This window comes from Vigna unguiculata, chromosome 2, assembly GCF_037176805.1.
Source record: "Vigna unguiculata cultivar grain cowpea cultivar isolate G323 ecotype 2 chromosome 2, ASM3717680v1, whole genome shotgun sequence".
Taxonomy (NCBI): domain Eukaryota; kingdom Viridiplantae; phylum Streptophyta; class Magnoliopsida; order Fabales; family Fabaceae; genus Vigna; species Vigna unguiculata.
In genome coordinates this window covers 34,470,053-34,490,203 of record NC_140793.1, presented here as the reverse complement: position 1 = coordinate 34,490,203, position 20,151 = coordinate 34,470,053, and the positions used below count along the sequence as shown (strand labels likewise).

At 34.0% G+C, this 20,151-nt stretch overlaps 4 protein-coding genes across 5 annotated transcripts; 2 read left to right on the top strand and 2 right to left on the bottom strand.

Annotated features, from left to right (window-relative positions):
- Positions 1 to 1,239: 1,239 nt before the first annotated feature.
- On the bottom strand, positions 1,240 to 4,278 carry UMAMIT7 (Nodulin MtN21 /EamA-like transporter family protein). Of its 2 annotated transcripts, none has more exons than XM_028059189.2 (8): positions 3,521 to 4,278; positions 3,355 to 3,420; positions 3,165 to 3,278; positions 2,721 to 2,964; positions 2,480 to 2,641; positions 2,133 to 2,284; positions 1,808 to 2,003; positions 1,240 to 1,624 (listed from the first exon to the last, which is right to left on the bottom strand). In XM_028059189.2, the coding sequence occupies exons 1-7, from the start codon at positions 3,706 to 3,708 to the stop codon at positions 1,877 to 1,879; spliced, it is 1,053 nt and encodes a 350-aa protein (XP_027914990.1). In that variant the 5' UTR covers positions 3,709 to 4,278; the 3' UTR covers positions 1,240 to 1,624; positions 1,808 to 1,876. The 2 variants fall into 2 exon arrangements, with proteins under 2 accessions (XP_027914990.1, XP_027914991.1); XM_028059190.2 differs by having other exon boundaries at positions 1,243 to 1,624; positions 1,912 to 2,003; positions 3,521 to 4,270.
- A 499-nt stretch (positions 4,279 to 4,777) lies between these two features.
- Positions 4,778 to 6,877, top strand: LOC114174172 (Pentatricopeptide repeat (PPR) superfamily protein). The gene has a single exon (XM_028058955.2). The coding sequence runs from the start codon at positions 4,881 to 4,883 to the stop codon at positions 6,624 to 6,626; it is 1,746 nt and encodes a 581-aa protein (XP_027914756.1). The 5' UTR covers positions 4,778 to 4,880; the 3' UTR covers positions 6,627 to 6,877.
- Positions 6,878 to 7,961: 1,084 nt separating this feature from the next.
- LOC114172021 (Matrixin family protein) lies at positions 7,962 to 9,614 on the bottom strand. Its single transcript, XM_028056763.2, has one exon. It carries the CDS (start codon positions 9,152 to 9,154, stop codon positions 8,072 to 8,074), a length of 1,083 nt encoding a protein of 360 aa, XP_027912564.1. The 5' UTR covers positions 9,155 to 9,614; the 3' UTR covers positions 7,962 to 8,071.
- A 5,236-nt stretch (positions 9,615 to 14,850) lies between these two features.
- Positions 14,851 to 19,736, top strand: LOC114167125 (O-fucosyltransferase 29-like). The gene is made up of 9 exons (XM_028052090.2): positions 14,851 to 15,510; positions 15,594 to 15,684; positions 16,019 to 16,095; positions 16,314 to 16,402; positions 16,487 to 16,676; positions 16,834 to 17,015; positions 17,252 to 17,354; positions 17,603 to 17,934; positions 19,187 to 19,736. Exons 1-9 carry the CDS (start codon positions 15,280 to 15,282, stop codon positions 19,470 to 19,472), a joined length of 1,581 nt encoding a protein of 526 aa, XP_027907891.1. The 5' UTR covers positions 14,851 to 15,279; the 3' UTR covers positions 19,473 to 19,736.
- The last annotated feature ends 415 nt before the right edge of the window (positions 19,737 to 20,151 follow it).

The following is a 20,151-nucleotide window of genomic DNA, read 5'->3' as shown; positions in this document are numbered from 1 at the left end:
CTACAAAAAATATTATATCATAAAACTAATATTTTGTTTTCAAGTATGGTTGGAAGTTGCTTTTATTTAGTAAATAAAACTAAACAAGTGATATATTCGTTCCTTTTTTTTCTTCTTTCTTTTAACAAATAAATTACAACAAACAAAACACACACACACACATATATATATATATATATATATATATATATATATATATAAATATATAAAGTGGTTGTAAATTTTAGAAACTAATATAAGTTAATTTTGAGATTTGTGCTTATCTAGTGAAATTTGTTGTTTATTGCTTATTATGGTATTTGTTATCGAGAATTGAACTTATCTAGTAAAATTTGTTGTTTGTTAGGTCCATTATTTCATTTACTATCAGGTCGCTATCAAACCATCCACTAATATCTAGTCTCACGTCTAATATGTATACCCTTCAGTATGATGAAAATGTGTTAACAATCATACATTGGACTAATGATAAAACGTTAAAGTCTCACTTTACAAACAAGTTGAATTATGTTTGAAATTCACTTATCATAAAAAAAAATTGATTTTTTTAATTTAATAATATATTCGAGCCTAGATTTCTTAAGAAAACATGAAACAATTTCTTGATGATCTTTTAAACACCACATTTCTATTATTTTAGAATATTCAAAATTGATATTTACCTTTTAAAATACTTAAAAATATCTCTAAAATTAGGTACGTAGGAGAATATTATTCAAAAACATATATAAAGTAAAGGAAGAAGGAAGTATGGAACTTGAAAGAATATAGATTTTTATTTATTGTTTTGCTATGAGATGTCCGCGTTTAGCGAGAAAAGAATATTGACAGCATTACATAAACAAATAGAAAGCGATGCACATATAGTTGGCGGGTCAACTACAAACTGATGTTTCATATATAACGCATCTTCTTCTACATTGGCGTTTAACCAAATCACCATAGATTTTAAAAATATAATTTATATATGAAAATTCGTAAAAAATAAAAATATGGTATATAATATTAGATTTTGAGTGTAGGAGTCAATTAAATATAATGTATTAACATTTTATCACGCTGGTTTGAAGACAATACTTTTATTTAAATATGCGTAAAAGATAGCAATGAGTTTATTTGTCTATTTTGACTTTTTTACATTTAGTTCACAAAAAGTTTGTCGAGCTAATCCATTTTATATAAGAATTATGAATTAATTTTGCTAGTTTATCTTTTTTTCTTTATATTCATTTCCCTATTTCTCAGTGTCACCAGAAAAGGCCATAATAAACAACCTCAACAAACCATGGAACACAATGTGACCTAGCTATTTTCTCACATATTTTTTCAAATATATTATTCAATTTCATCTAACAATACCGGCATATTTTTGCATTCCCTTGCATCTTAAAATGTTGCACCTATCTGACCCAGGAATTTCATAAAGACAAAAACAAAACTTCGGGATCTAGAAGCTGTTCATAGTAGCATAACTTGAATATGAATTGCGAAAATTTGTTTGCTTGATCCAACGTGAAAAACCAAATATATATTTTTTGAAATCCAAGAGACTTCTACCTTTTTACAGTATGCTCTTGGGAATTCTCTGTCACCACTACGTGAAGGAAGCAGCTGTTTCAATGTTCTGCAAAAGAGGAAAAAAAAGTTGAAAACGTTGAGAGCATGTATTGATATTTGCCACGTTGTTTCCTTAATGAATAGTTTAGTTAATACATGGTGGTTCCCTATTAATGTTGTTTAAGGAGTTGAATTATATTAACCACGTTAAAGCAATTCATTGTTGTTATCTCAACCGACTTAACCAAACCTCGCTTTTTGCTCTGCTTCTAGTGGGATGAGACAAGTACATTTTACACGTTGTCATTTGAAAAACACGTTAACACAAAAGAGGCCTCTCTATGTCAAACTCACTCTCTAAGCTATCTCCATTTGGCAGTCCTTCTTTCCCTTTAGCCCAGAGAACCAAGTAGAGTCCACTGAACATGAGAAACATGCCTCCAAGACTGCATTGAAGGTGTTTGTGAAAAGGAACAAATGAGACATCATAAATGGGAATACAATTTGTAGACTTTACACCCAACAAATTTTTACCCAGAAGCTACACACACTAGCTAGGAAACTTAGCAATGTACCTTCCGGTACTCATACTTTCTCCAAGTTTAATAACCGCGAAAATTACAGAGCACACTGTACCAATGGGGCTAAACATGGAGACAAACACTGGCCCTTTTTTCTTCAGTGCCCACCCGTTGAAACTCAGGCATATTCCACTCACAGCACCTGCCTGTGCATTCACAATGAAAATACACAAAGTTTCATACATGGTTGGTACAAATTTCTAATGCGCTTTAGTGTTGCTTTTCAATGAAAATGGAAGTTTTATTTCTAAATATCAATGTGAATCATCAAGGTAAAATTCTATCAGGAGAGAAAAACACTTGCAAACCATTGCTATGAAATGATGAGAGAAGGGAATTACCAGAATAAAATAGCCAATTAAATTTCCAGACCTCACAAGAAGCTGCCCAGTTTTCAGCCTGTGTTTTTCAAGTACCTGAACGGTTGCAGTCATGAATGCGCTCAACAAGGACGTTACTGCACCCAAGGACATCGGTGCCGGAAAATCTCCGAGAGTAAAAGCCTTCAAGAACAACAATTTTTGTTGAGTTATTAAATTAAGTACATTTGTGTTCTCACCCACATTTTATAAAACACGTTACCTGCAGAACGACGTTGCTCGACAAAATCACGACTGCAACCACGAGATAGAAGCAACCGATCATCTTTTGCGTGTTAAAGACAAAACCTGACGGAGTCTTTGATAATGGAAATGTGGAATTTTTCTCCGGTGCACCAGTCGAAATGCTTTGCATTATGCTCATTGTGAGAGCTCCCAAGACACAGAGCACTGTTCCCATGATTTTTACTTTGCTATACTGATTCCTTAAGTCCACTTTCTCTAACCTGCCCAATACCGAATTTCCATCTGAGTACCAAATTGAAGGTCCATTTTTGGAAGATTAAGCATTTTCTTTTCTAATCTAACAAAATAGTTGTTTTTGCAATAAACCCGTTTCACTTTCTGGCTTACCTACTACATTCAAAATTTGGTGATGATTTAAAGTTAGAATAAAAGTACCAAAAGTCAAGTAGAATAAGATTACCCAGAAATCCATGCAATGAGGAAGATAAGACCTGGGGCAATGTTTGGCATAGCAGTTCCCATTGCTGGCGAAGTTAGATCGAGTCCTTTGAGGAATAAATACTGGAACAGCAGTCTGCATAACAAGAAAACCAGAAATGTTTTATCTCAAATTTTAGAAATCGAAAGGAAATTAAATTACATTTGCTTACCCTCCAAACGATAGACATAATAGCTGTTTAGTCAACTTGAAATCACAATTCTTCGGCCACTTAGTCCTGCAATAGATGCAACATCCAAAATGAATATATAGCAGAAAAATAAAAAAGCAGAAGCATTTTTGTGATTTATTTAGAAGTGGAAGCAGAGAGAAAGAACCTTTCAAAGAAAAATGAAACGGGGAACAGAATAAGGAATGTAGCCAAAGATGTCAAAATGATAATGGTGAGAGAGCTGAAGCCTAATGACAGTGCATAACCCATGAACACAGCATTTCCTGCATAAATAAATTGGACTCCAACCAATCCTCCAATTATTGCCACATCTTCCATAGTTCCCCTACTCATCTTTTCCTCCAAACAAACTTATCAAAAGGGTTCTTTGATTTCTGTTATCGAGAGAGGAACTTATCCTCTCTTCATTCTCTTTTTGCGTTTTCTCAACACCACCACCACCTTTCTTCTGACTCCTCTTCAATTATGTGTCCAAAGTCAGAATTTTATTTTCTTGTTTCACGAAATGGTAATGCGTGTGCTACTGCTTCCTCTGCATTTGCCTCTTATGGTAAATCTTCGGTTCATAACATGCTTGAACCAACCCAACCTTCACGATGGTTGTGTCCGTACCAACCATGGCCAGACCTGTTTTACTGTTGCTCCGTTTTCCGGTACATAAATAGTGATGATTGGTTGGTTGGCGTTGATATGCTTCTTTTTTCTAAATCTAGATTTTTTCCTTTAGAATAGAAGATTATCATCCCTCCCTTTTTGCTGCTTAACAGATGAAGAGAAATTTTGACAGATATTTGGAAAAGTTCGATTAACTCTATATGTGGATTCAATGAACGGTGTGGAAGTGAGTTCCAATAACCCCTTCTACGTGACCATGTTCTGAATTGGAGGGCAGAATCTGAAAAGTCAAAATTTTGTCAAAAAACAGAGTGAGAAGATATTAGAAAAGTTGTGTTCTATCATACTTCACAAATCACAAGAAAATCAGAGCACATTTTTTCTAATTTTTATACTTATAAAGACATCTCTCTCCAACAAACTGCTTTAACTCAACTATATTTTTGTTGATTGGATTTAGTCATTAGGTGGATTGATTTTTAAGAAACCTAATTATAATTATTATAAAACATCTAATTTGAAATTTGATTAACATTTTTCTCTTAAAAGTCCATTTTTTAAATTATTTAATCCAATAATTCAATCCCTCCAATTATATTTATTAGGAGAATAATATATAAACATTATAATATTATTAAAAATAATTATATTTCCTTAATGTTATTTTCTAACTTGAGAAAGGGAGAAGTACATTTACATATTATATGAATAATTATATTAACAAAAATATTATTTTTCAGATGGGAAAGAACACTACTGTTAGAATGATAAGTATATGAAAGTATCGAAGTAATCTAAGAGCATGTGCAAAATAAAGTTAACAATACATATGTAGTGTAGTGTTTAATCTTCTTACAGTTTTATATTGTAAACTGATCATAACCTAAGGCATGCGAAGGTTTGTGTGCAATGAAGCACGCAAATTCCCATTACTATGTAGTACCAAAATCTTCAATCATATGCATTATATCGGACACAGTAATTTTCATTTGGTGGATGTTGCTGCGGTGCATTCCGAATGTGGAACAAATGCTGAGTTAGCATTATTTGAAGCCACTCGTGGAGTTAAACCAAATTCTTTCGCACTTGTTAACCTAATTGGATTTGCCAGTCAACTGAAATGTCCCTCGTTCGGAAAGCAAATCCACAGTTACGTTTCACGTTCTGGCTATTTTTCCAACATCCATGTCTCCACCTCCCTCGTCAAATTTTACGTCAGAATGCACTATTTTAGTGACGCACACGCACTGTTCGATGAAATTTCTGAACCGAACGTCGTTACTTGGAACACTGTGATATCTGGGTACGTCCACGCTGGCCAGTTTCGAAGCGCTTTGACGTTTTTCATGCGTCTATACAGGTCCCACGTTCGTGCCGACGCGTTTTCGTTCACGTCTGTGTTGTTTGCTTGTTCCCAACTGAGCCTTTTCAAACTTGGAAGCTCAATTCATTGCAAGACAGTGAAACTGGGCATGGATGATAGCACTGTGGTTGCAAACTGCTTGATTGACATGTATGGGAAATGTGGGCCTGTGGAACATGCTGTAAAGGTGTTCTCCGAAACTGTTGAGAAGGACGCTATTTCTTGGAACTCAATCATAGCGGCAAGTGCTAACAACGGATACATTGAACTTGCTTACAAGTTTTTGCACCTTATGCCCAACCCTGATACCGTTTCCTATAATGGCCTCATAAATGGAATTGCTCAGGTGGGGAACATGGAAGATGCTGTTCGGGTTTTGTCAAGTCTGCCAAATCCAAATTCTTCTTCATGGAATTCTGTAATTACGGGATTTGTGAATAGAAATCGAGCTTGGGAAGCTTTGGACATGTTCTGTAAAATGCACTTGAGAAATGTACAGATAGATGAGTTCACATTTTCAATCATTTTAAGTGGAATTGCAGGTTTGGCTGCCTTAAAGTGGGGAATGTTGATTCATTGCTGCGCAGTAAAGTGCGGTTTAGATGTTTCTATAGTTGTTGGGAGTGCCCTAATTGACATGTACTCAAAATGTGGGCAAGTTAAGAATGCTGAATCAATGTTCCATTCTCTGTGTGACAAGAATTTGGTAAGCTGGAATGCAATGATATCTGGCTATGCTCGCAATGGTGATTCTGGATGTGTTATCCGTCTCTTCAAGTTGCTGAAAATGGAAAGAGATATAAAACCGGATGGTATCACGTTTCTTAACCTTATATCCGCTTGTTCCCATGATGAAATACCATTAGAAGATGCAATTGCTTACTTTCAATCTATGATTGAGGAATATAAGATTGCGCCATCCATTGAGCATTGTTGTTCAATGATACGGCTCATGGGGCAAAAAGGTGAGCTGTGGAGAGCAGAAAAGTTTATACATGAATTTGGTTTTGAGTCTTGTGGAGTGGTCTGGAGGGCTTTGCTTGGTGCTTGTGGAACTCAGGAAGATTTACAAGAAGCAGAGATTGCAGCTGCCAAGGTGATTGAATTGGAGAGGGATGAAGATTATGTTTATGTGATGATGTCTAACATGTATGCATCTTTTGGAAGATGGGAAGATGTAAATTTAATGAGGGGACTCATGAACAGGAAAAGAGTTAAGAAAGAAGCGGGTTCTAGTTGGATAGAAATAGATAGCTCTGTCTCGTCTCTATGAACCCTAAGGGAGCTGTGTTCTCGAAGCCAGGAATGAACAAAATATTAACAGCCAGCATTGTCAAAAGTACAGTTCTGATTACCTTATCCGAAGATAATGAACGGAGCATCAACCATTGGTGATGACAATTGGTAAGAAAATGTGCAAGGGAAAAAGGTATTGAGGGAAGAGAGAGAGGTTAACCATACAAAATTATTATGTATACTATTCATATTATTTATTTAATATTTTTATTTATTTTGCAAATTCTATTTGATCCCATTATAAATATAAAAGATTGACATATTTAATTTTATGAAAAATCAATAATTTCTGTTCAAATGAAGCTAGCAGCGGCAGTTAAAGATGCAGTGATTGATTTCAGTACAATTTCGGCATATTCTTGTGTCGTTAGCTAAATTTTGACGGAAACAGAGAACATTGAATTTTTTTTTTAGAAGATCAAGGGAGCAAAAATAAACATTCTAAAAATAATCCTCAAATTGAATTTTCTGAAGAGATTAAAAAGTACTTTAACTTATAATATTAAATTGTGTTTTTACATAAATCCTGAAAATACTGTATTATACTTTTATACAATATTATTATATTATACACTTACCATCCCTGTACTCTTTTTTTAGTTTAATTAAATAGTTTATTTCATTGAGTGAAATATCCGTGTACTGGATATTATTTCAGTATCCGTGTCTTTCCTATCATGACTTATTTGTACTTCACCTTGGAGAGGCAAAAAAATAACAGTGCTTATGTCTTGCAATTTCAAGATATATAACTTTAGTGTCAAGTACTCTGGAGAAAATTTACTCTAATGGCCTAAGAAGAAACTCATATGTAGAGTGTGTTTTCAGATAACATTACTTTCCGTCTCTAACTTTCGGATCTGATGGCAATGGATGTGGAATAATAGGAACTTGTGAAGTTGAACCAATCCAGTGGATAGCAAATTTGACCCCAAATAGGAAAATAGTAGGAGCCTTGGGCGGGAATGTTAGTTAAGATTGATACCTTTTACGCCCATGTGACAGTTATTTATACTTCTTTCTGTCTATCTTCAATACACAGATTCCTTGGTTCCTCCCACCACTCGGGTTAGGTTAGCCATTAACTTACGGAATCTTATTCTATCCTCTTTCATCATTGTTTTTCATTGCCTTCTTTTTTTATTCCCCAAACCTTTTCATTTCAATCTTTCCTTTTCCATCGGTCTTGTCCTGCAATTTTTCCTCAAATCCAATCAAAAGTGTACTCACCTTTCCCCTCACAAAAGTTCTGTGGTGCATCTAATTTTCTATGTTGGGAAATTAAACAAATATCTATCGTACCCATATAAGATGAATCACAAGGGCTTCGCCCACGTGATCGAACTTTACTTTCTGTGCTTTCTTTTCCTTTTTACATACACATATATATGATCAAAGAATTAAAATACAAGTATGAAAAAATCAAACACATAAAAATAATACGAGCAGGGCAAGAGAAAGGGTCCATCTGAAGAAACGGGCTTCCAAGCCCACTGCAGCGTTTAATGAATTCTGCGACTGCAACAAAGAACTGAAAGTAAAGTTTGGGTTAGAGCCATAAAGAGATTGGACTCCTGCCACGTCATCAATCTTCAAGTCAACCTTTTTTCTCCTGGGGCTCAGGCTTGGGTACATCACCGCTTCTTTCACCGATGAGTGACCCAACCCAAGCACGTGACCTATCTCGTGCGTCGCCACGGATTCCAAATCAACGGCCACCCTCGAATCTTCGCGCTCGAAATCCACGGACCACATTTCCGCCGCATCCAAATGGAATCTCCCGTTCTGGGGGGAGAACGCGTGAGCCAGAACCCCCAAAACTCCATCAAACGGTTCTCCGTCGCCGTGATCCCCGAGATAAAACCCGATCGTGATGTCCGCCTTATCGTACTCAGGCGTCTCCCGGAAACTCACCGGAATCACCGACGCCCACCGCGAGAACGCGCGCTCGAACACCACCCTGATTTCCGGCACGCTCACCCTGTCGATCATGTTATACGGCGAGAACGCATACGTGAGAGTCATCGGAGTTCCGCGAGTCCACCGCGGCTTCCCGTTGAAGTAAGCGTAGTGACGCGAGGCGTGGATTCCATGCGTGGCGGCGTCGGAGACGCCGCACCTCGGCGCCACGATGGCAGATATAGTATCGGAGTCGAGTTTCCCTGTGACTGGCAGGCCGAGGCGCTTCTGGTAACGGAAGACGGCGGTCTCGAATTGGGAATCGAAGGTGTCCGTGAAGTTGGGCGTTGTTTCGGGGAGAGCGAGGTATCCGAAACGGTGGAAGTACTTTTTGAGTTCCGACATGCCGCTGACGTGGCTGCCTCGCTCGGCGTACAAGAACTTGGAGAAATCGTGCCACGTGGCGTTGTGCGTTTGTGTTTTTTGGGATTCGGAGGTTATTACGGTTGCGGATTCTGGTACGATCCTGGCGGGAAAACAAGGGTGAGAAAGGAAGATGGCCACACCGAGGAAGAACAAGTTAAAGTAACTGAAAAACAGAAACATAACTATTCGTTATGGTAGTTATGTTGTTACGGGGGAACAAACGAAGGAGCACAGAGCTGAATTATTAAACCCCGAATTAGAAAGAAAGGTTATTGAAAAACAGAATATGTGAGAAGCGGTATTATCATAACTGTGAGTTTAGAATCATATATATGTATGCGTATGGAGTTTGTCTTTGGTGATGGAAGTAAATTAGGGTTATAAAGATAAGAAGATTCTTCCTTTTTGGATGGGTGATCGTGACATCCTTTGAAGAGTGACGATGGTGGGTAAACTGCAGTTTCTGTTTCTAATTAAATAATATTACTTCAAATTTTACTTTGTTTGCCTCGTGTTGTTCTTGTTGTGTGACTCATTGAATTCGCAAAAACGGGAACAGGGAGTAACGAGTTGGATACGGTTTGTTCCAGTTTAGTTGGGTTGACGGAGAACAAGACTTATGTTTGTTGACCCAATTTGGTTCAGGGGAATCGTTTTCAGGTTGTGAGATGTTTGAGAAATAACTACGAAATAGTGACAATTTCTTTTTTATATGGTGCCCTACAATACGTTGATCTTCCAAATAATTTATATTTGAACGTAGGACGAACGAGTATCACTTATCCGTTCAGAAGCACGTCATGAATCACAAGTTATGGTCCATAATTGAATTTGTGTATTGGGTTTTCCAATTTTTTAGTCAGATAGTGCTGCGAGTTTGGTCCGAAGAACAGAATTCTGCGAGTTTTCAGACTGTTAGTTGAAATAGTAGAAAATAGGAGGGAAAGGGTCAACGCGACGTAGTAATGACATGAAATTTTTTGTTACGCAAGAGTACTGTTAAATATACTTTAACACTCTTTAAACCTTTGGATTGTTACGTATTTTTCAAAACGGATGAAGTTGGGAAGATGACCAAAACTAGAGATGGTTAAGGATTTTGGTTCTTTTGGTGTTGACTTGAGTTATTGTTTTGTTATAATATGGGGACGGTTAAGATCGTAGTGATGTATGTATTAGGTTTGATTACGCCATTTAATTAGGTTTATCTAGATGATGGAAGTGGCACTAGCCCTTCCTCAATTATTTCGTAATGGGGTTGAGGTTGCTTTCTGGGTGCCCCCACATTTCCGAATTTTAATTTTCATTCCAATAAAAATGTCTCAACGTTATTCTCACTGTGACGAACCCCTGAAACCCTATTCATTTATAAATGTTTCCATCCCAACCCATCGGTTATCGCCATCATCATAGGTAGTAATATTCGTTTTGAACTGTTCGGTTACAATTTTATCTTTAAAAAGATGTTTTGATAGGCTGAGAAAGAGAAAAATATTTAAAAGGTTTTAAACTTCAATTTCTAAATGAAACCAGACTGTTAAGTATGGTAACGACAACAAACAAGTAGAAACAATGAAGAAACGAAAATTCATGGCTGGAACGAAGGGTTGAACCTGCGAAAGGTATTGGAATTGGTCTTACCAATTCACTGTATTAATCAAAGGTTGACTACAATTTTCTGTATCTCAAAAGCAGCGATGTAAGCCTCTTTTTCTTGCTCTTGCTGAATGTTCGAAGAATAACACTTATATATTTATTATTATTTAATAGATTTTGAAAAAAACATCAAACTAGGTGAAAAAAATAAAAAGAGAACAATGTATTTTAACACTAGATTTTTTTTCCATTGACACTAGCTTTATTAATCATTACCGTTTTATCTTATAAAAGGTGTCATAATCGATGTAAAAAAAAAAAATCTGAAAAGAAAGCACAACAGATCCTGTATTGGTCCGTTAATAAAATAATATATTTAAAATTCATATATTTAAGACAAAATTTCTGTTATTAATTATTTGAACTTTAGTAAAGGTTCCTATAATTTAAAATTAAAATTCACATATATCTAAAAGGTTAATATGAATTTTCTCTTTTACAATTATAATTTTTTAAACTTTAGAAATGTTTCACTTTAATTCAAGAATTTAATCTTTAATATTATCTTTTAAAATATGTGAAGAATTTAAAATATATAAAATAAAATCTATTTTATTTTCATTGTTTCTAAGAGTATATTCTCTTATCATTTTTAAATAATAATATATTATTTTATTATTCATCTATATATCTATTTAAGAAAAATAAAAAATAATTTATCAAAATTTAATACAGAATTGAGGATGTAATTATTAAAAGAAAAACTAAAATTACTCGCAAAATGGTTATAAAAGAAATATATTCGTAGATCACTTTTTATTTTATATTCATAACAAAAATACATAAAAAAAAATTCAGAGATAAAAAATATTATTTATTAAACTAATATTTTATTATCAATAGACAAAATAAAATTATTTGTTTTATTATAATATATGAGAAATCAGAATACAAATGATGAGTTTGTATTGATCTAACTTCCTATTTTTTCATAAATAAAAGAAAATATACAAAAATAGAGAATAAATATAATATTTGATCAAATAATAATGAAAGAGAACATATAAAATATTTTAATAAATTTCTTTATTTTTTATTGCTTAATTTTATATTTTATTATTTATTAACATCATAATTTATAAAAAAATAAAAAGTATATCTAATTTAAATTTTATAAATAAAATATATTATATATAATTAAAAGAAATAAAATTGGAAGAGCATGACCTACGGATGAACTGAGATCCGTCTCTGGCTGCTGCTGAACTGAAGTAACTAACGATCGCACTGTAACAAATGACATGTGCGACGTTGGAATCATTTGCAAAGTAGAATCTTAACCTTAAACTCGAACAATAATAATATTTCCAATAATTTATAGGACATATTGTTGACGAAATTATTAGTTGTTTTTACATGACATTATTTTAAATTTATTATTTTGTTTATCCCTATGAAATATTGTTTGTGTGTTGATGAACGGTAAGTAAGAAGAACACTTTAAAAATCATTCGTAGTCGTAGTAAAGGTTAATCAATATATTAGTAAAATTTAACAAAAAAAAATATTAAGTTAATTGTTTTGATTAGTCTTGAATATTAAAAACGAGATAAAATTTTGGTGAATGTGCAATGAATTGGTAGAACTTAATGGAAACACAAAGGTGGGCGTGGCAAATTGCCATGATTTTGAAAACCACCTTCTAAAATCTAACTTTCAATTGCCTAATTATTAGATATTATACTTGTGCTTTTTTTTTTCTGCTGATTAACCGCGGGAAATTTTTGTTTCTGGTTCGATATTCTTAAAAATATATTAACTTTGAAAATAATATACAGAAATATAAAATTTTCATAGTGCAAATAATATACCTTTTAAAATATAAATAAATACATCCTACCTTTAATTTCGAACCTATTCACCTAATTTAATATATATTGATAATTGATAAAAGGTCAAAACAGTGAATAATTAGTTTTACTTTTAAAAAATTTGGGTCTAATATTTTTGTCAGAATCAATTATTATTTAACGCGCACTAAAACTTTCCCAGTGAATCAATTTTCTGTCTAATGTTGGACTTAGATCACTTCTAATTGACATCATGAGTGACATTAGAAAATTTTTAAACTTATACCACTTAATATTTTTTTTCCTATAGAATATGAGATTAATTAGTCAAACATCAATTATTATTATGGCGGGTAATAGTTCGAATAATCCGATTTTAGTTTCGGTCTTCAGAGGGTGAGTTTTTATTTTTGGATAAAAGCCCATTCCAGTAGTTGGATTTGGATAAGCTTAACATATTTCAATTTAGTGGTCTTCCATCATGGGCCCCTTTAGGAAAAAAAAAAAAGAACCTGGGATTGTCTTTTAAATTAAAATATATATATTCAAATACAATTTGTTATATAAAATTATATATTTCAAGATATAAAATGAAAATATATATTTCAGATTATAGAATTTGAAATTTATTTTTCAAAATAAACTTCTAAAAAGAGACAATACTCGATTCAGGCCCAAATTTAACAAAGCGGATTATCCTGCAGTGATTTAAGTGGACTGAATATATATATATATATATTTTCGTTTAAATGTTTCAGATTAGATAAAATATTAAATTTATTTAACTGATCAAAGTTTAATTTTTTTTATCCAAAAAAAGTTACATAAAAATATATTAGAACATATATGTTAAAAAAGAATTGCACCATACTCCTCAGTTGACAAAGAGTATTTATAATCAACATGGTAAAACCAAATATATATTTAATAAAAGTTAAAATTAATAAATAACAATTATTACACTTTATCCTATAAATAAAGCGAGTTCTTCCTCCACAGCACCCTCTCATAAATGATTTCACGTGTTTAATTACATCTTTAATTATGATTAGTGTTTTACTATCACATTCTTTGGTTTAGACTAAACAAATAACTTTATTTGTGGCACCATCGAGTAGCATGCATGGGTTCATTTTTGGTTTGAAAGCACAGGAATCCAGAATATGGTACTTTACCACACACTACGTAAACTTTTACAGTTCAAAACACTTTGGTGATGATGGAAGTGGAACATTTCAGTTTTCTTTATCCACCTTTTTGTCCCTTTGAGCAAAGAATCCACCACATTTTACGTCTTCTACAGATCAAGGAATTTTCCATTTCTTCAAAACCCTCTAACTTCATGTGTAACTCACTATCACCCTCAAAATAACTAATTAATTATCAAAACCAGTTTCTAGAAAGTATTTTCTTTTTATTTATTTTTTAAATAAACCAATGTACCAGTGAATTAGATAGAGCAGTGGTCCTATTGGGAAAATCTGATTTTGTTTATTTTAAATGGAAATTATATAAAGTACCTTAAACTGTCTTGTAGCTGCTACCCTGTTTTTGTCCCTTACCAGGTTACAGGTTTCAATATCTGTCTCCTTCCTTTTATAATTGTTTCTGTTTAAATTATATCTATTGCGAGACTTTAATTTATATTTTGTTAGAAATTTTATATCGATTAGAAATAAGATAATTTCATAATATATAAGTGAAGTGTAAATCTTATTTTATAAGTTAGTTTTGTGGATTTGAGTTAGACTTAAAAAAATTCACTTCTAATATAGTATAAGCAAAGTTAAAGTCTATCATAACAAATTTTATTAAAAATTTTACGGATAGTGTTTAACTTTATTTATTTTATTAAATATGAAACGTTGAATTTAACATGTATGATTTTGAATTTAATTTTCCAAATAATAGGTGTAAGAGTTGAAGTGAAAAATATATTTAATCACATATCCAAAATCTGTCTTACAAGTTGTTCCTAATGATTTTTTTTTCGCTTGCAATTATGTTAAATCGTTTTTTTTTTTCTCGTAAAGAAGTATTCTGTTAATTTCTTCTCGTAAAGAATTTAGTAACTTTCATATACGGCGATCCAGCAGCTGGTAGTGGTAAGGTACACCATAACTCCCAATAAATAAGAGCCAGCGAATTTGAATAAATATTAGTTGTCACAGAATCTTATACTGTTTATTTTACTAAATTACTTAATTTTTCGTATTACAAGTCTATTCCATATATATGGGTACTTACCGTATAAATATTGTTTATTGAAATTTGATTTTAGTTTTTTAACGCTAGTACTACTTTTGCATACAGATACTATTTTCAGTATTTTGGCACTCTAATGACATATTTAATGATTATGAGCAAAAATGTATTAATTAATATAAGATAAAAAGTGGTTTTTAACAGAATGGAATCTGAAGTAGGAAAGGAGTGTGGTGGTGTTTTCTTGAAACGGGGATAAACATGGTTGATTTTGTGCAAATTACTTAATCAATTTAGAAACCTAATTTCTCAGAATTTGTTTTGTTGGGTGATTGGGATGAGATCTGTGGTTTGTTTGTAGGGTAACCTTGGCGCTGAAAGAGTATAAAAAAACAATCGTAGTTTTTCAATTTTATTTGAAACGTTATGATTTTCCGAGTTTCCGTTTGAGGAAAGGACAAATCGGCATTGTTTCTGGCTCCCCTCTCCATTCCCACCGTTATAATAAAAATAATAATAAAAAAAAAAAGTGAGGAAGAAAGGCCCTACTAATTTAGGGTTCCTCTCCCTACACAGCGACATTACGGAGTTCTTTGTAGGAGAGGATGTGAGGGTTTGGGGTTAGTTAGTTTGGTTGTTTATGTAAGAAAGATAATGGGTGTGGGTGTGGGGAAGTTGAGCTTATTATCGCCGACGGACCAGCATGCGTGTTGGAGACCCAATGCGACGCCGTTTCAGCACCGGAAGTCGACTTCTTGGTCTGTGTCATGCTGTATCATCATGCTTTTCGGGCTGGGCCTCATTTCCATCTTGACGGGCCACATGGCCTCTGATCTCGAATGGTACTCTCAGCGATTGGTCCGTCGCACACTCTACTCTTCTGTGGTTCGTCATTTTTCTCCTTCTCTCTCTTTTTCCGTTTCGCTGTAATCGCAATGTGCGGGGTTGTGATGTCAATGTTTTGTTAGGAGGGGAGCTATCGCGCGCCAATCGATGTTTGGAAATCGCAGTATTCTAAATATTACTACGGATGCAGCGAAAGGGGACGCGGTTATGCTCGTGAGTTTCCTCCTCGCAATTCCGTTTGAATGCGTCTTCTTTCGTGAATTGCAATTCGGTGTTTTCTTGTGACATAGCATTCTATGTTTTCACTTTTTTTTTTTTTTAATGCTCGCACATGTTTCTCGCTGAGCTATGCACGTGAATGTGGGTTGGAGTGAAAAAATTTAGGTTATGCGGTAACTCGAGGATTGCGTGAACAGATTGAAGGGTTTTTGCTTTAAATTTTATTAGGTTGGGCATGAATGAATCCTAAAGAGTTGATGAGAAATGTGTATACTAACTTTTTTTCATGTGTCTTGTTCTCTCTTGTTTTGGTAACCGGATAATGCAGCTGCTGTGCTTGAGCGGTGGTCAAATGGATACTTGCTTATTGGAACTAGCGGAGGACTGAACCAACAAAGAACTGGGGTGAGTGGGACATAGCTTTCCTGATATGGTACATTCTGATCACTTGAACGTTGTATGTGATCTGCCATCTTAGTTGCTTAAGCATGAAAAGGAGAACCGAATCCGTTGTTTGCAGAGAAGTTCTCTTTTCTAGTCAGGCATATAAGCGTTTTTTTCTTTTTTAAACAATGAGTATGTTCTTTCCGTGGACATGACCGCAATCGTGTTCCTGCATCCAGATAACAGATGCTGTTGTTGTTGCGCGAATTCTTAATGCCACACTAGTTGTACCTGAGTTGGATCATCATTCTTTTTGGAAGGATGACAGGTAATTTGCAGTTCCTTTCATAGATTCACCATTAGAATCAAGTTTGTTAATTCATTTAATAAAGACATTCTTGTTTGAATACAGTGACTTTGTCGATATTTTTGATGTTGACTGGTTCATTTCTCATCTCGCAAGAGATGTTACCATTGTCAAAAGAGTTCCTGATAAGTTCATGCGGTCAATGGAGAAACCACCATATACAATGCGTGTCCCAAGGAAATCAGAGCCTGATTATTATCTTGATCAAGTTTTGCCTATACTTTTGAGACGGCAGGTATGTGGCCACTATGTATTTGAAATCTCTCAATTCATTAAAACATATTTAGATTTATTCAATAACTGTCAAGTTGAAACATTAGCAACCTGGTTTGTCAATTTAGTGAATAATTCTGAATTTAGCCCAGGTAATAAACACGTAGGAGATTTTGCAGGTTGTTCAATTGACAAAATTTGACTACAGACTTGCAAATAACCTCGATGGTGAGCTACAGAAACTACGTTGCCGTGTCAATTTTCATGCTTTGAAATTTACAAAACCTATACAAGAACTTGGTCAAAGAATTATTATGAGAATGCAGAAGATGGCACAGCGTTTCATTGCTGTCCATTTGAGGTTTGTTTCATGATTCCCTGCGCACAATTTCCTTATAGTGCTCTGAAATTTGAAGGTATTTGTTTAATTATACTGGGTGCTAAAGAAAGGGAACTTCTCAAATTCAATAGATTATTCCCTAATTTCAAGTTCAACTTCTTTTTCATTCAAAACTATGAAATATTATAAATGACAAAAGTTTGGGATGCAAGGAGCAACCTTGCCACTGACAACAGTGTTCATGACTGATTTGACAGGTTTGAACCGGATATGCTAGCATTTTCACGTTGTTATTTTGGTGGGGGAGAGAAGGAGAGGCGTGAGCTTGGTGAAATCAGAAAAAGGTGGACAACATTACCTGTAAGACTACACAATCCATAGACTTCAAAATATCAAATCTGATTCATTCAACTAACAAGATTATAACATTCCATCCTTAACCGGGCTGGCTTGTTGAAGGCATTGAGACCAATATTTTATTCCAGACGCATTGCTTGATGTGCTTTCTAATTACAAATTTACGCTTTCCATATAAGACTTCTAAAAGTTGAAGCTTATTATTTTACACTGAAATGATATTAATGAATTGTTTTCACGTGATAAAACAGGAATTGAGCCCAGATGGAGAGCGAAAGCGAGGGAAATGTCCTCTCACTCCTCATGAAGTGGGTTTGATGTTACGGGCACTTGGCTTTTCAAATGACACATATCTCTATGTTGCATCGGGAGAAATATATGGGGGAGATGAAACCATGCAGCCTCTCAAAGATCTTTTCCCCAACATTTATACAAAGGAGATGCTAGCTGATGAAGAAGAGCTGAAACCATTCCTTCCATTCTCTTCACGCCTTGCTGCTATTGACTACATTGTTTGTGATGAAAGTGATGTATTTGTCACTAACAACAATGGTAACATGGCCAAGATTATTGCAGGTCGAAGGTAAGTGCATAAAATTTCTCTATTGTCCTCCCTTTGTTTGTTTAGTGCATTAGTGAACTTATCTCTTAAACTCAAACAAAGACAATGAATAAATGGTTCTCCACATGTAATGAAACACTGGAATCATAATTATGATTTTTCTGTTATGGAATGTAGCAACTATGTTGGATTAATCACTCTTAAATTATATTCCTAATATTGATTTTACTTGGATTTATGAAAGCATATCACTCCTTTGAACTGAAATATAAGCAAAATTAACTACAGTTTACGCAAATTAAAAAAGTTATTTAATATCATAATTTTACAAGTCTCATTTAAAATATAACTTATTTTCCTAAAGTGTCCTTCTTTATCAAGAATAAGAGTTACTGAAAATATCTTAATAATTAGAGGGTATTTTTGGAATGGTAGCATTAAATAGGATGAAAGTAATTAAAAATTTACTTATATTTGAGTCCATCAAACCTTCTATTGTGTTTGCTTATGGTTGAGTCTGATGGAGTATGTCGCAATTTGTAGAAAGAAAATGAATAAATTATACCTTTAGCATCTGGAATCCTGAAGTCCAAAATTATCAGAAGATACAGGGTATAGTAAACAGATGGGTTGAAAATAGCCTAGGTAATAATAATTCAATCACTTCAGACTTCAAATAAGATGAGGTCTCTGTCTTATTTCTTTCCCTCTTCTTTTGTTGTATCACTCTACTATCTCTCACAACATGAAAATGTTGGAGAGCAGTTGATTTTGTACTGGGAAACCACATTTTTATTTTGCGATGTTTGGAGTTAGAAAAATCTTGCAAACCATAGGGACTAAAATTACGGCTGTATTTTATATTTAGCTTAATTGATGATGTCCTTCGCTAAGGACCATTTTCCTAGTGTGGTTTAGACCATTGGCACTTTGATTTAACTGAAAATAACAAAACCTATTGAGAAGCCAAATCTTTGCTTATATTCAAGCATTTAAACTAACTTGATTAATGTATACTGTCACTAATTGAGGGGATTCGGACGTCCTCGTTTATAAATAAGTAGTCATGTAGTTGATTCAGTTATCTTTTGGTAATGCAAAAATGCTCTTGGGAAAAGCATAACTTGTTTCTGCAGGTTTCCAGTAAAGCCTTTGCTTTTCACAACTATTTGTATAAACCGAAAATTCGATACTTGCTTTTAGTGTGACTTGCATTTTGTCATTTTTGGTTAATGTGCCTCCTGCTGTTAACCATTGATTTTGTTTACAACAGGAGATATATGGGTCACAAAAGAACAATTAGACCAAATGCAAAGAAGCTTAGCACGCTATTTGAAGCAAGGCATAAAATGGACTGGGATACCTTTGCCAGAAGGGTTAAGTCATGTCAGAGAGGATTCATGGGAGAACCAGATGAGATGAGGCCTGGACGAGGTGAATTTCATGAATTTCCAAGCTCTTGCATCTGCAAGAGACCATACGTTGAACAACTCGGTGCCATAAACCTGACAAAAGCTGGTTCCTCGTTTAATGGAATTAGAAGAAGAGGCAGTACATGAAGAAGGTATTTGATCCAGAGCGGTTATCGTCTTGTGGGCAATCAGAGTTGCCACTCTCTGTTTAATGCCAACTGAACGTGAATTGAAAATTGAATGCTATGGCAATGCGTCCATTTTCGCACAATTGATCCTTGTAAATCATGAGGGGTTCAGTTCTTAGGAAGGTGGCTCAGTTTAGATCCTAAGGACGTCCATGCGTTGCAAAGTGTAGATATATACATACATATATATATATATATGAATATATATGCTTAGTTTAGTTCAGAGATTTCTTTTCATCTTTTTTCCAGCCTTGTCTCCTCACAGAATTGCGTAACACATTTTCTCAATCTGTTCGCCTATTCTATCACCAGCAATCAAACGGATTCAAATGCATGAAAACTATTCATTTCTCAGGTGCAGTTACAAATGGGAAAATGAAAATTGAAAAACTATAAAGTGCGAGTGGCATATATATAATATATGTATATATATTTTACGTGTGCACGTACGCTTTAATGTATATATATATATATATATATATATATATATATATATCATGAGAACTCCGAATGTTAAAAATAAAAATAATATAAATCATTGATTTAGGAAAGTTAAAGAGATTGAATTTCTCGAGTAAACTTTCCAAGCGATGTGATTGATTGATGGTACAAATTTGAGTTCTGAATAATTAAGCATT

Excerpts from the sequence above, each read along its gene's own strand:
- UMAMIT7 (XM_028059189.2), bottom strand. The coding sequence starts at position 3,708 with ATGAGTAGGGGAACTATGGAAGATGTGGCAATAATTGGAGGATTGGTT. Across the intron at positions 2,965-3,164 it reads CTCATTGCATGGATTTCTGG|GTTAGAGAAAGTGGACTTAA; the intron begins GTAATCTTATTC and ends GGTATTGGGCAG. Across the intron at positions 2,285-2,479 it reads TAATTGGCTATTTTATTCTG|GCAGGTGCTGTGAGTGGAAT; the intron begins GTAATTCCCTTC and ends GTGAATGCACAG.
- LOC114174172 (XM_028058955.2), top strand. The coding sequence starts at position 4,881 with ATGCGAAGGTTTGTGTGCAATGAAGCACGCAAATTCCCATTACTATGT.
- LOC114172021 (XM_028056763.2), bottom strand. The coding sequence starts at position 9,154 with ATGTTTCTGTTTTTCAGTTACTTTAACTTGTTCTTCCTCGGTGTGGCC.
- LOC114167125 (XM_028052090.2), top strand. The coding sequence starts at position 15,280 with ATGGGTGTGGGTGTGGGGAAGTTGAGCTTATTATCGCCGACGGACCAG. Across the intron at positions 17,016-17,251 it reads TTCATTGCTGTCCATTTGAG|GTTTGAACCGGATATGCTAG; the intron begins GTTTGTTTCATG and ends CTGATTTGACAG. Across the intron at positions 17,935-19,186 it reads AAGATTATTGCAGGTCGAAG|GAGATATATGGGTCACAAAA; the intron begins GTAAGTGCATAA and ends TGTTTACAACAG.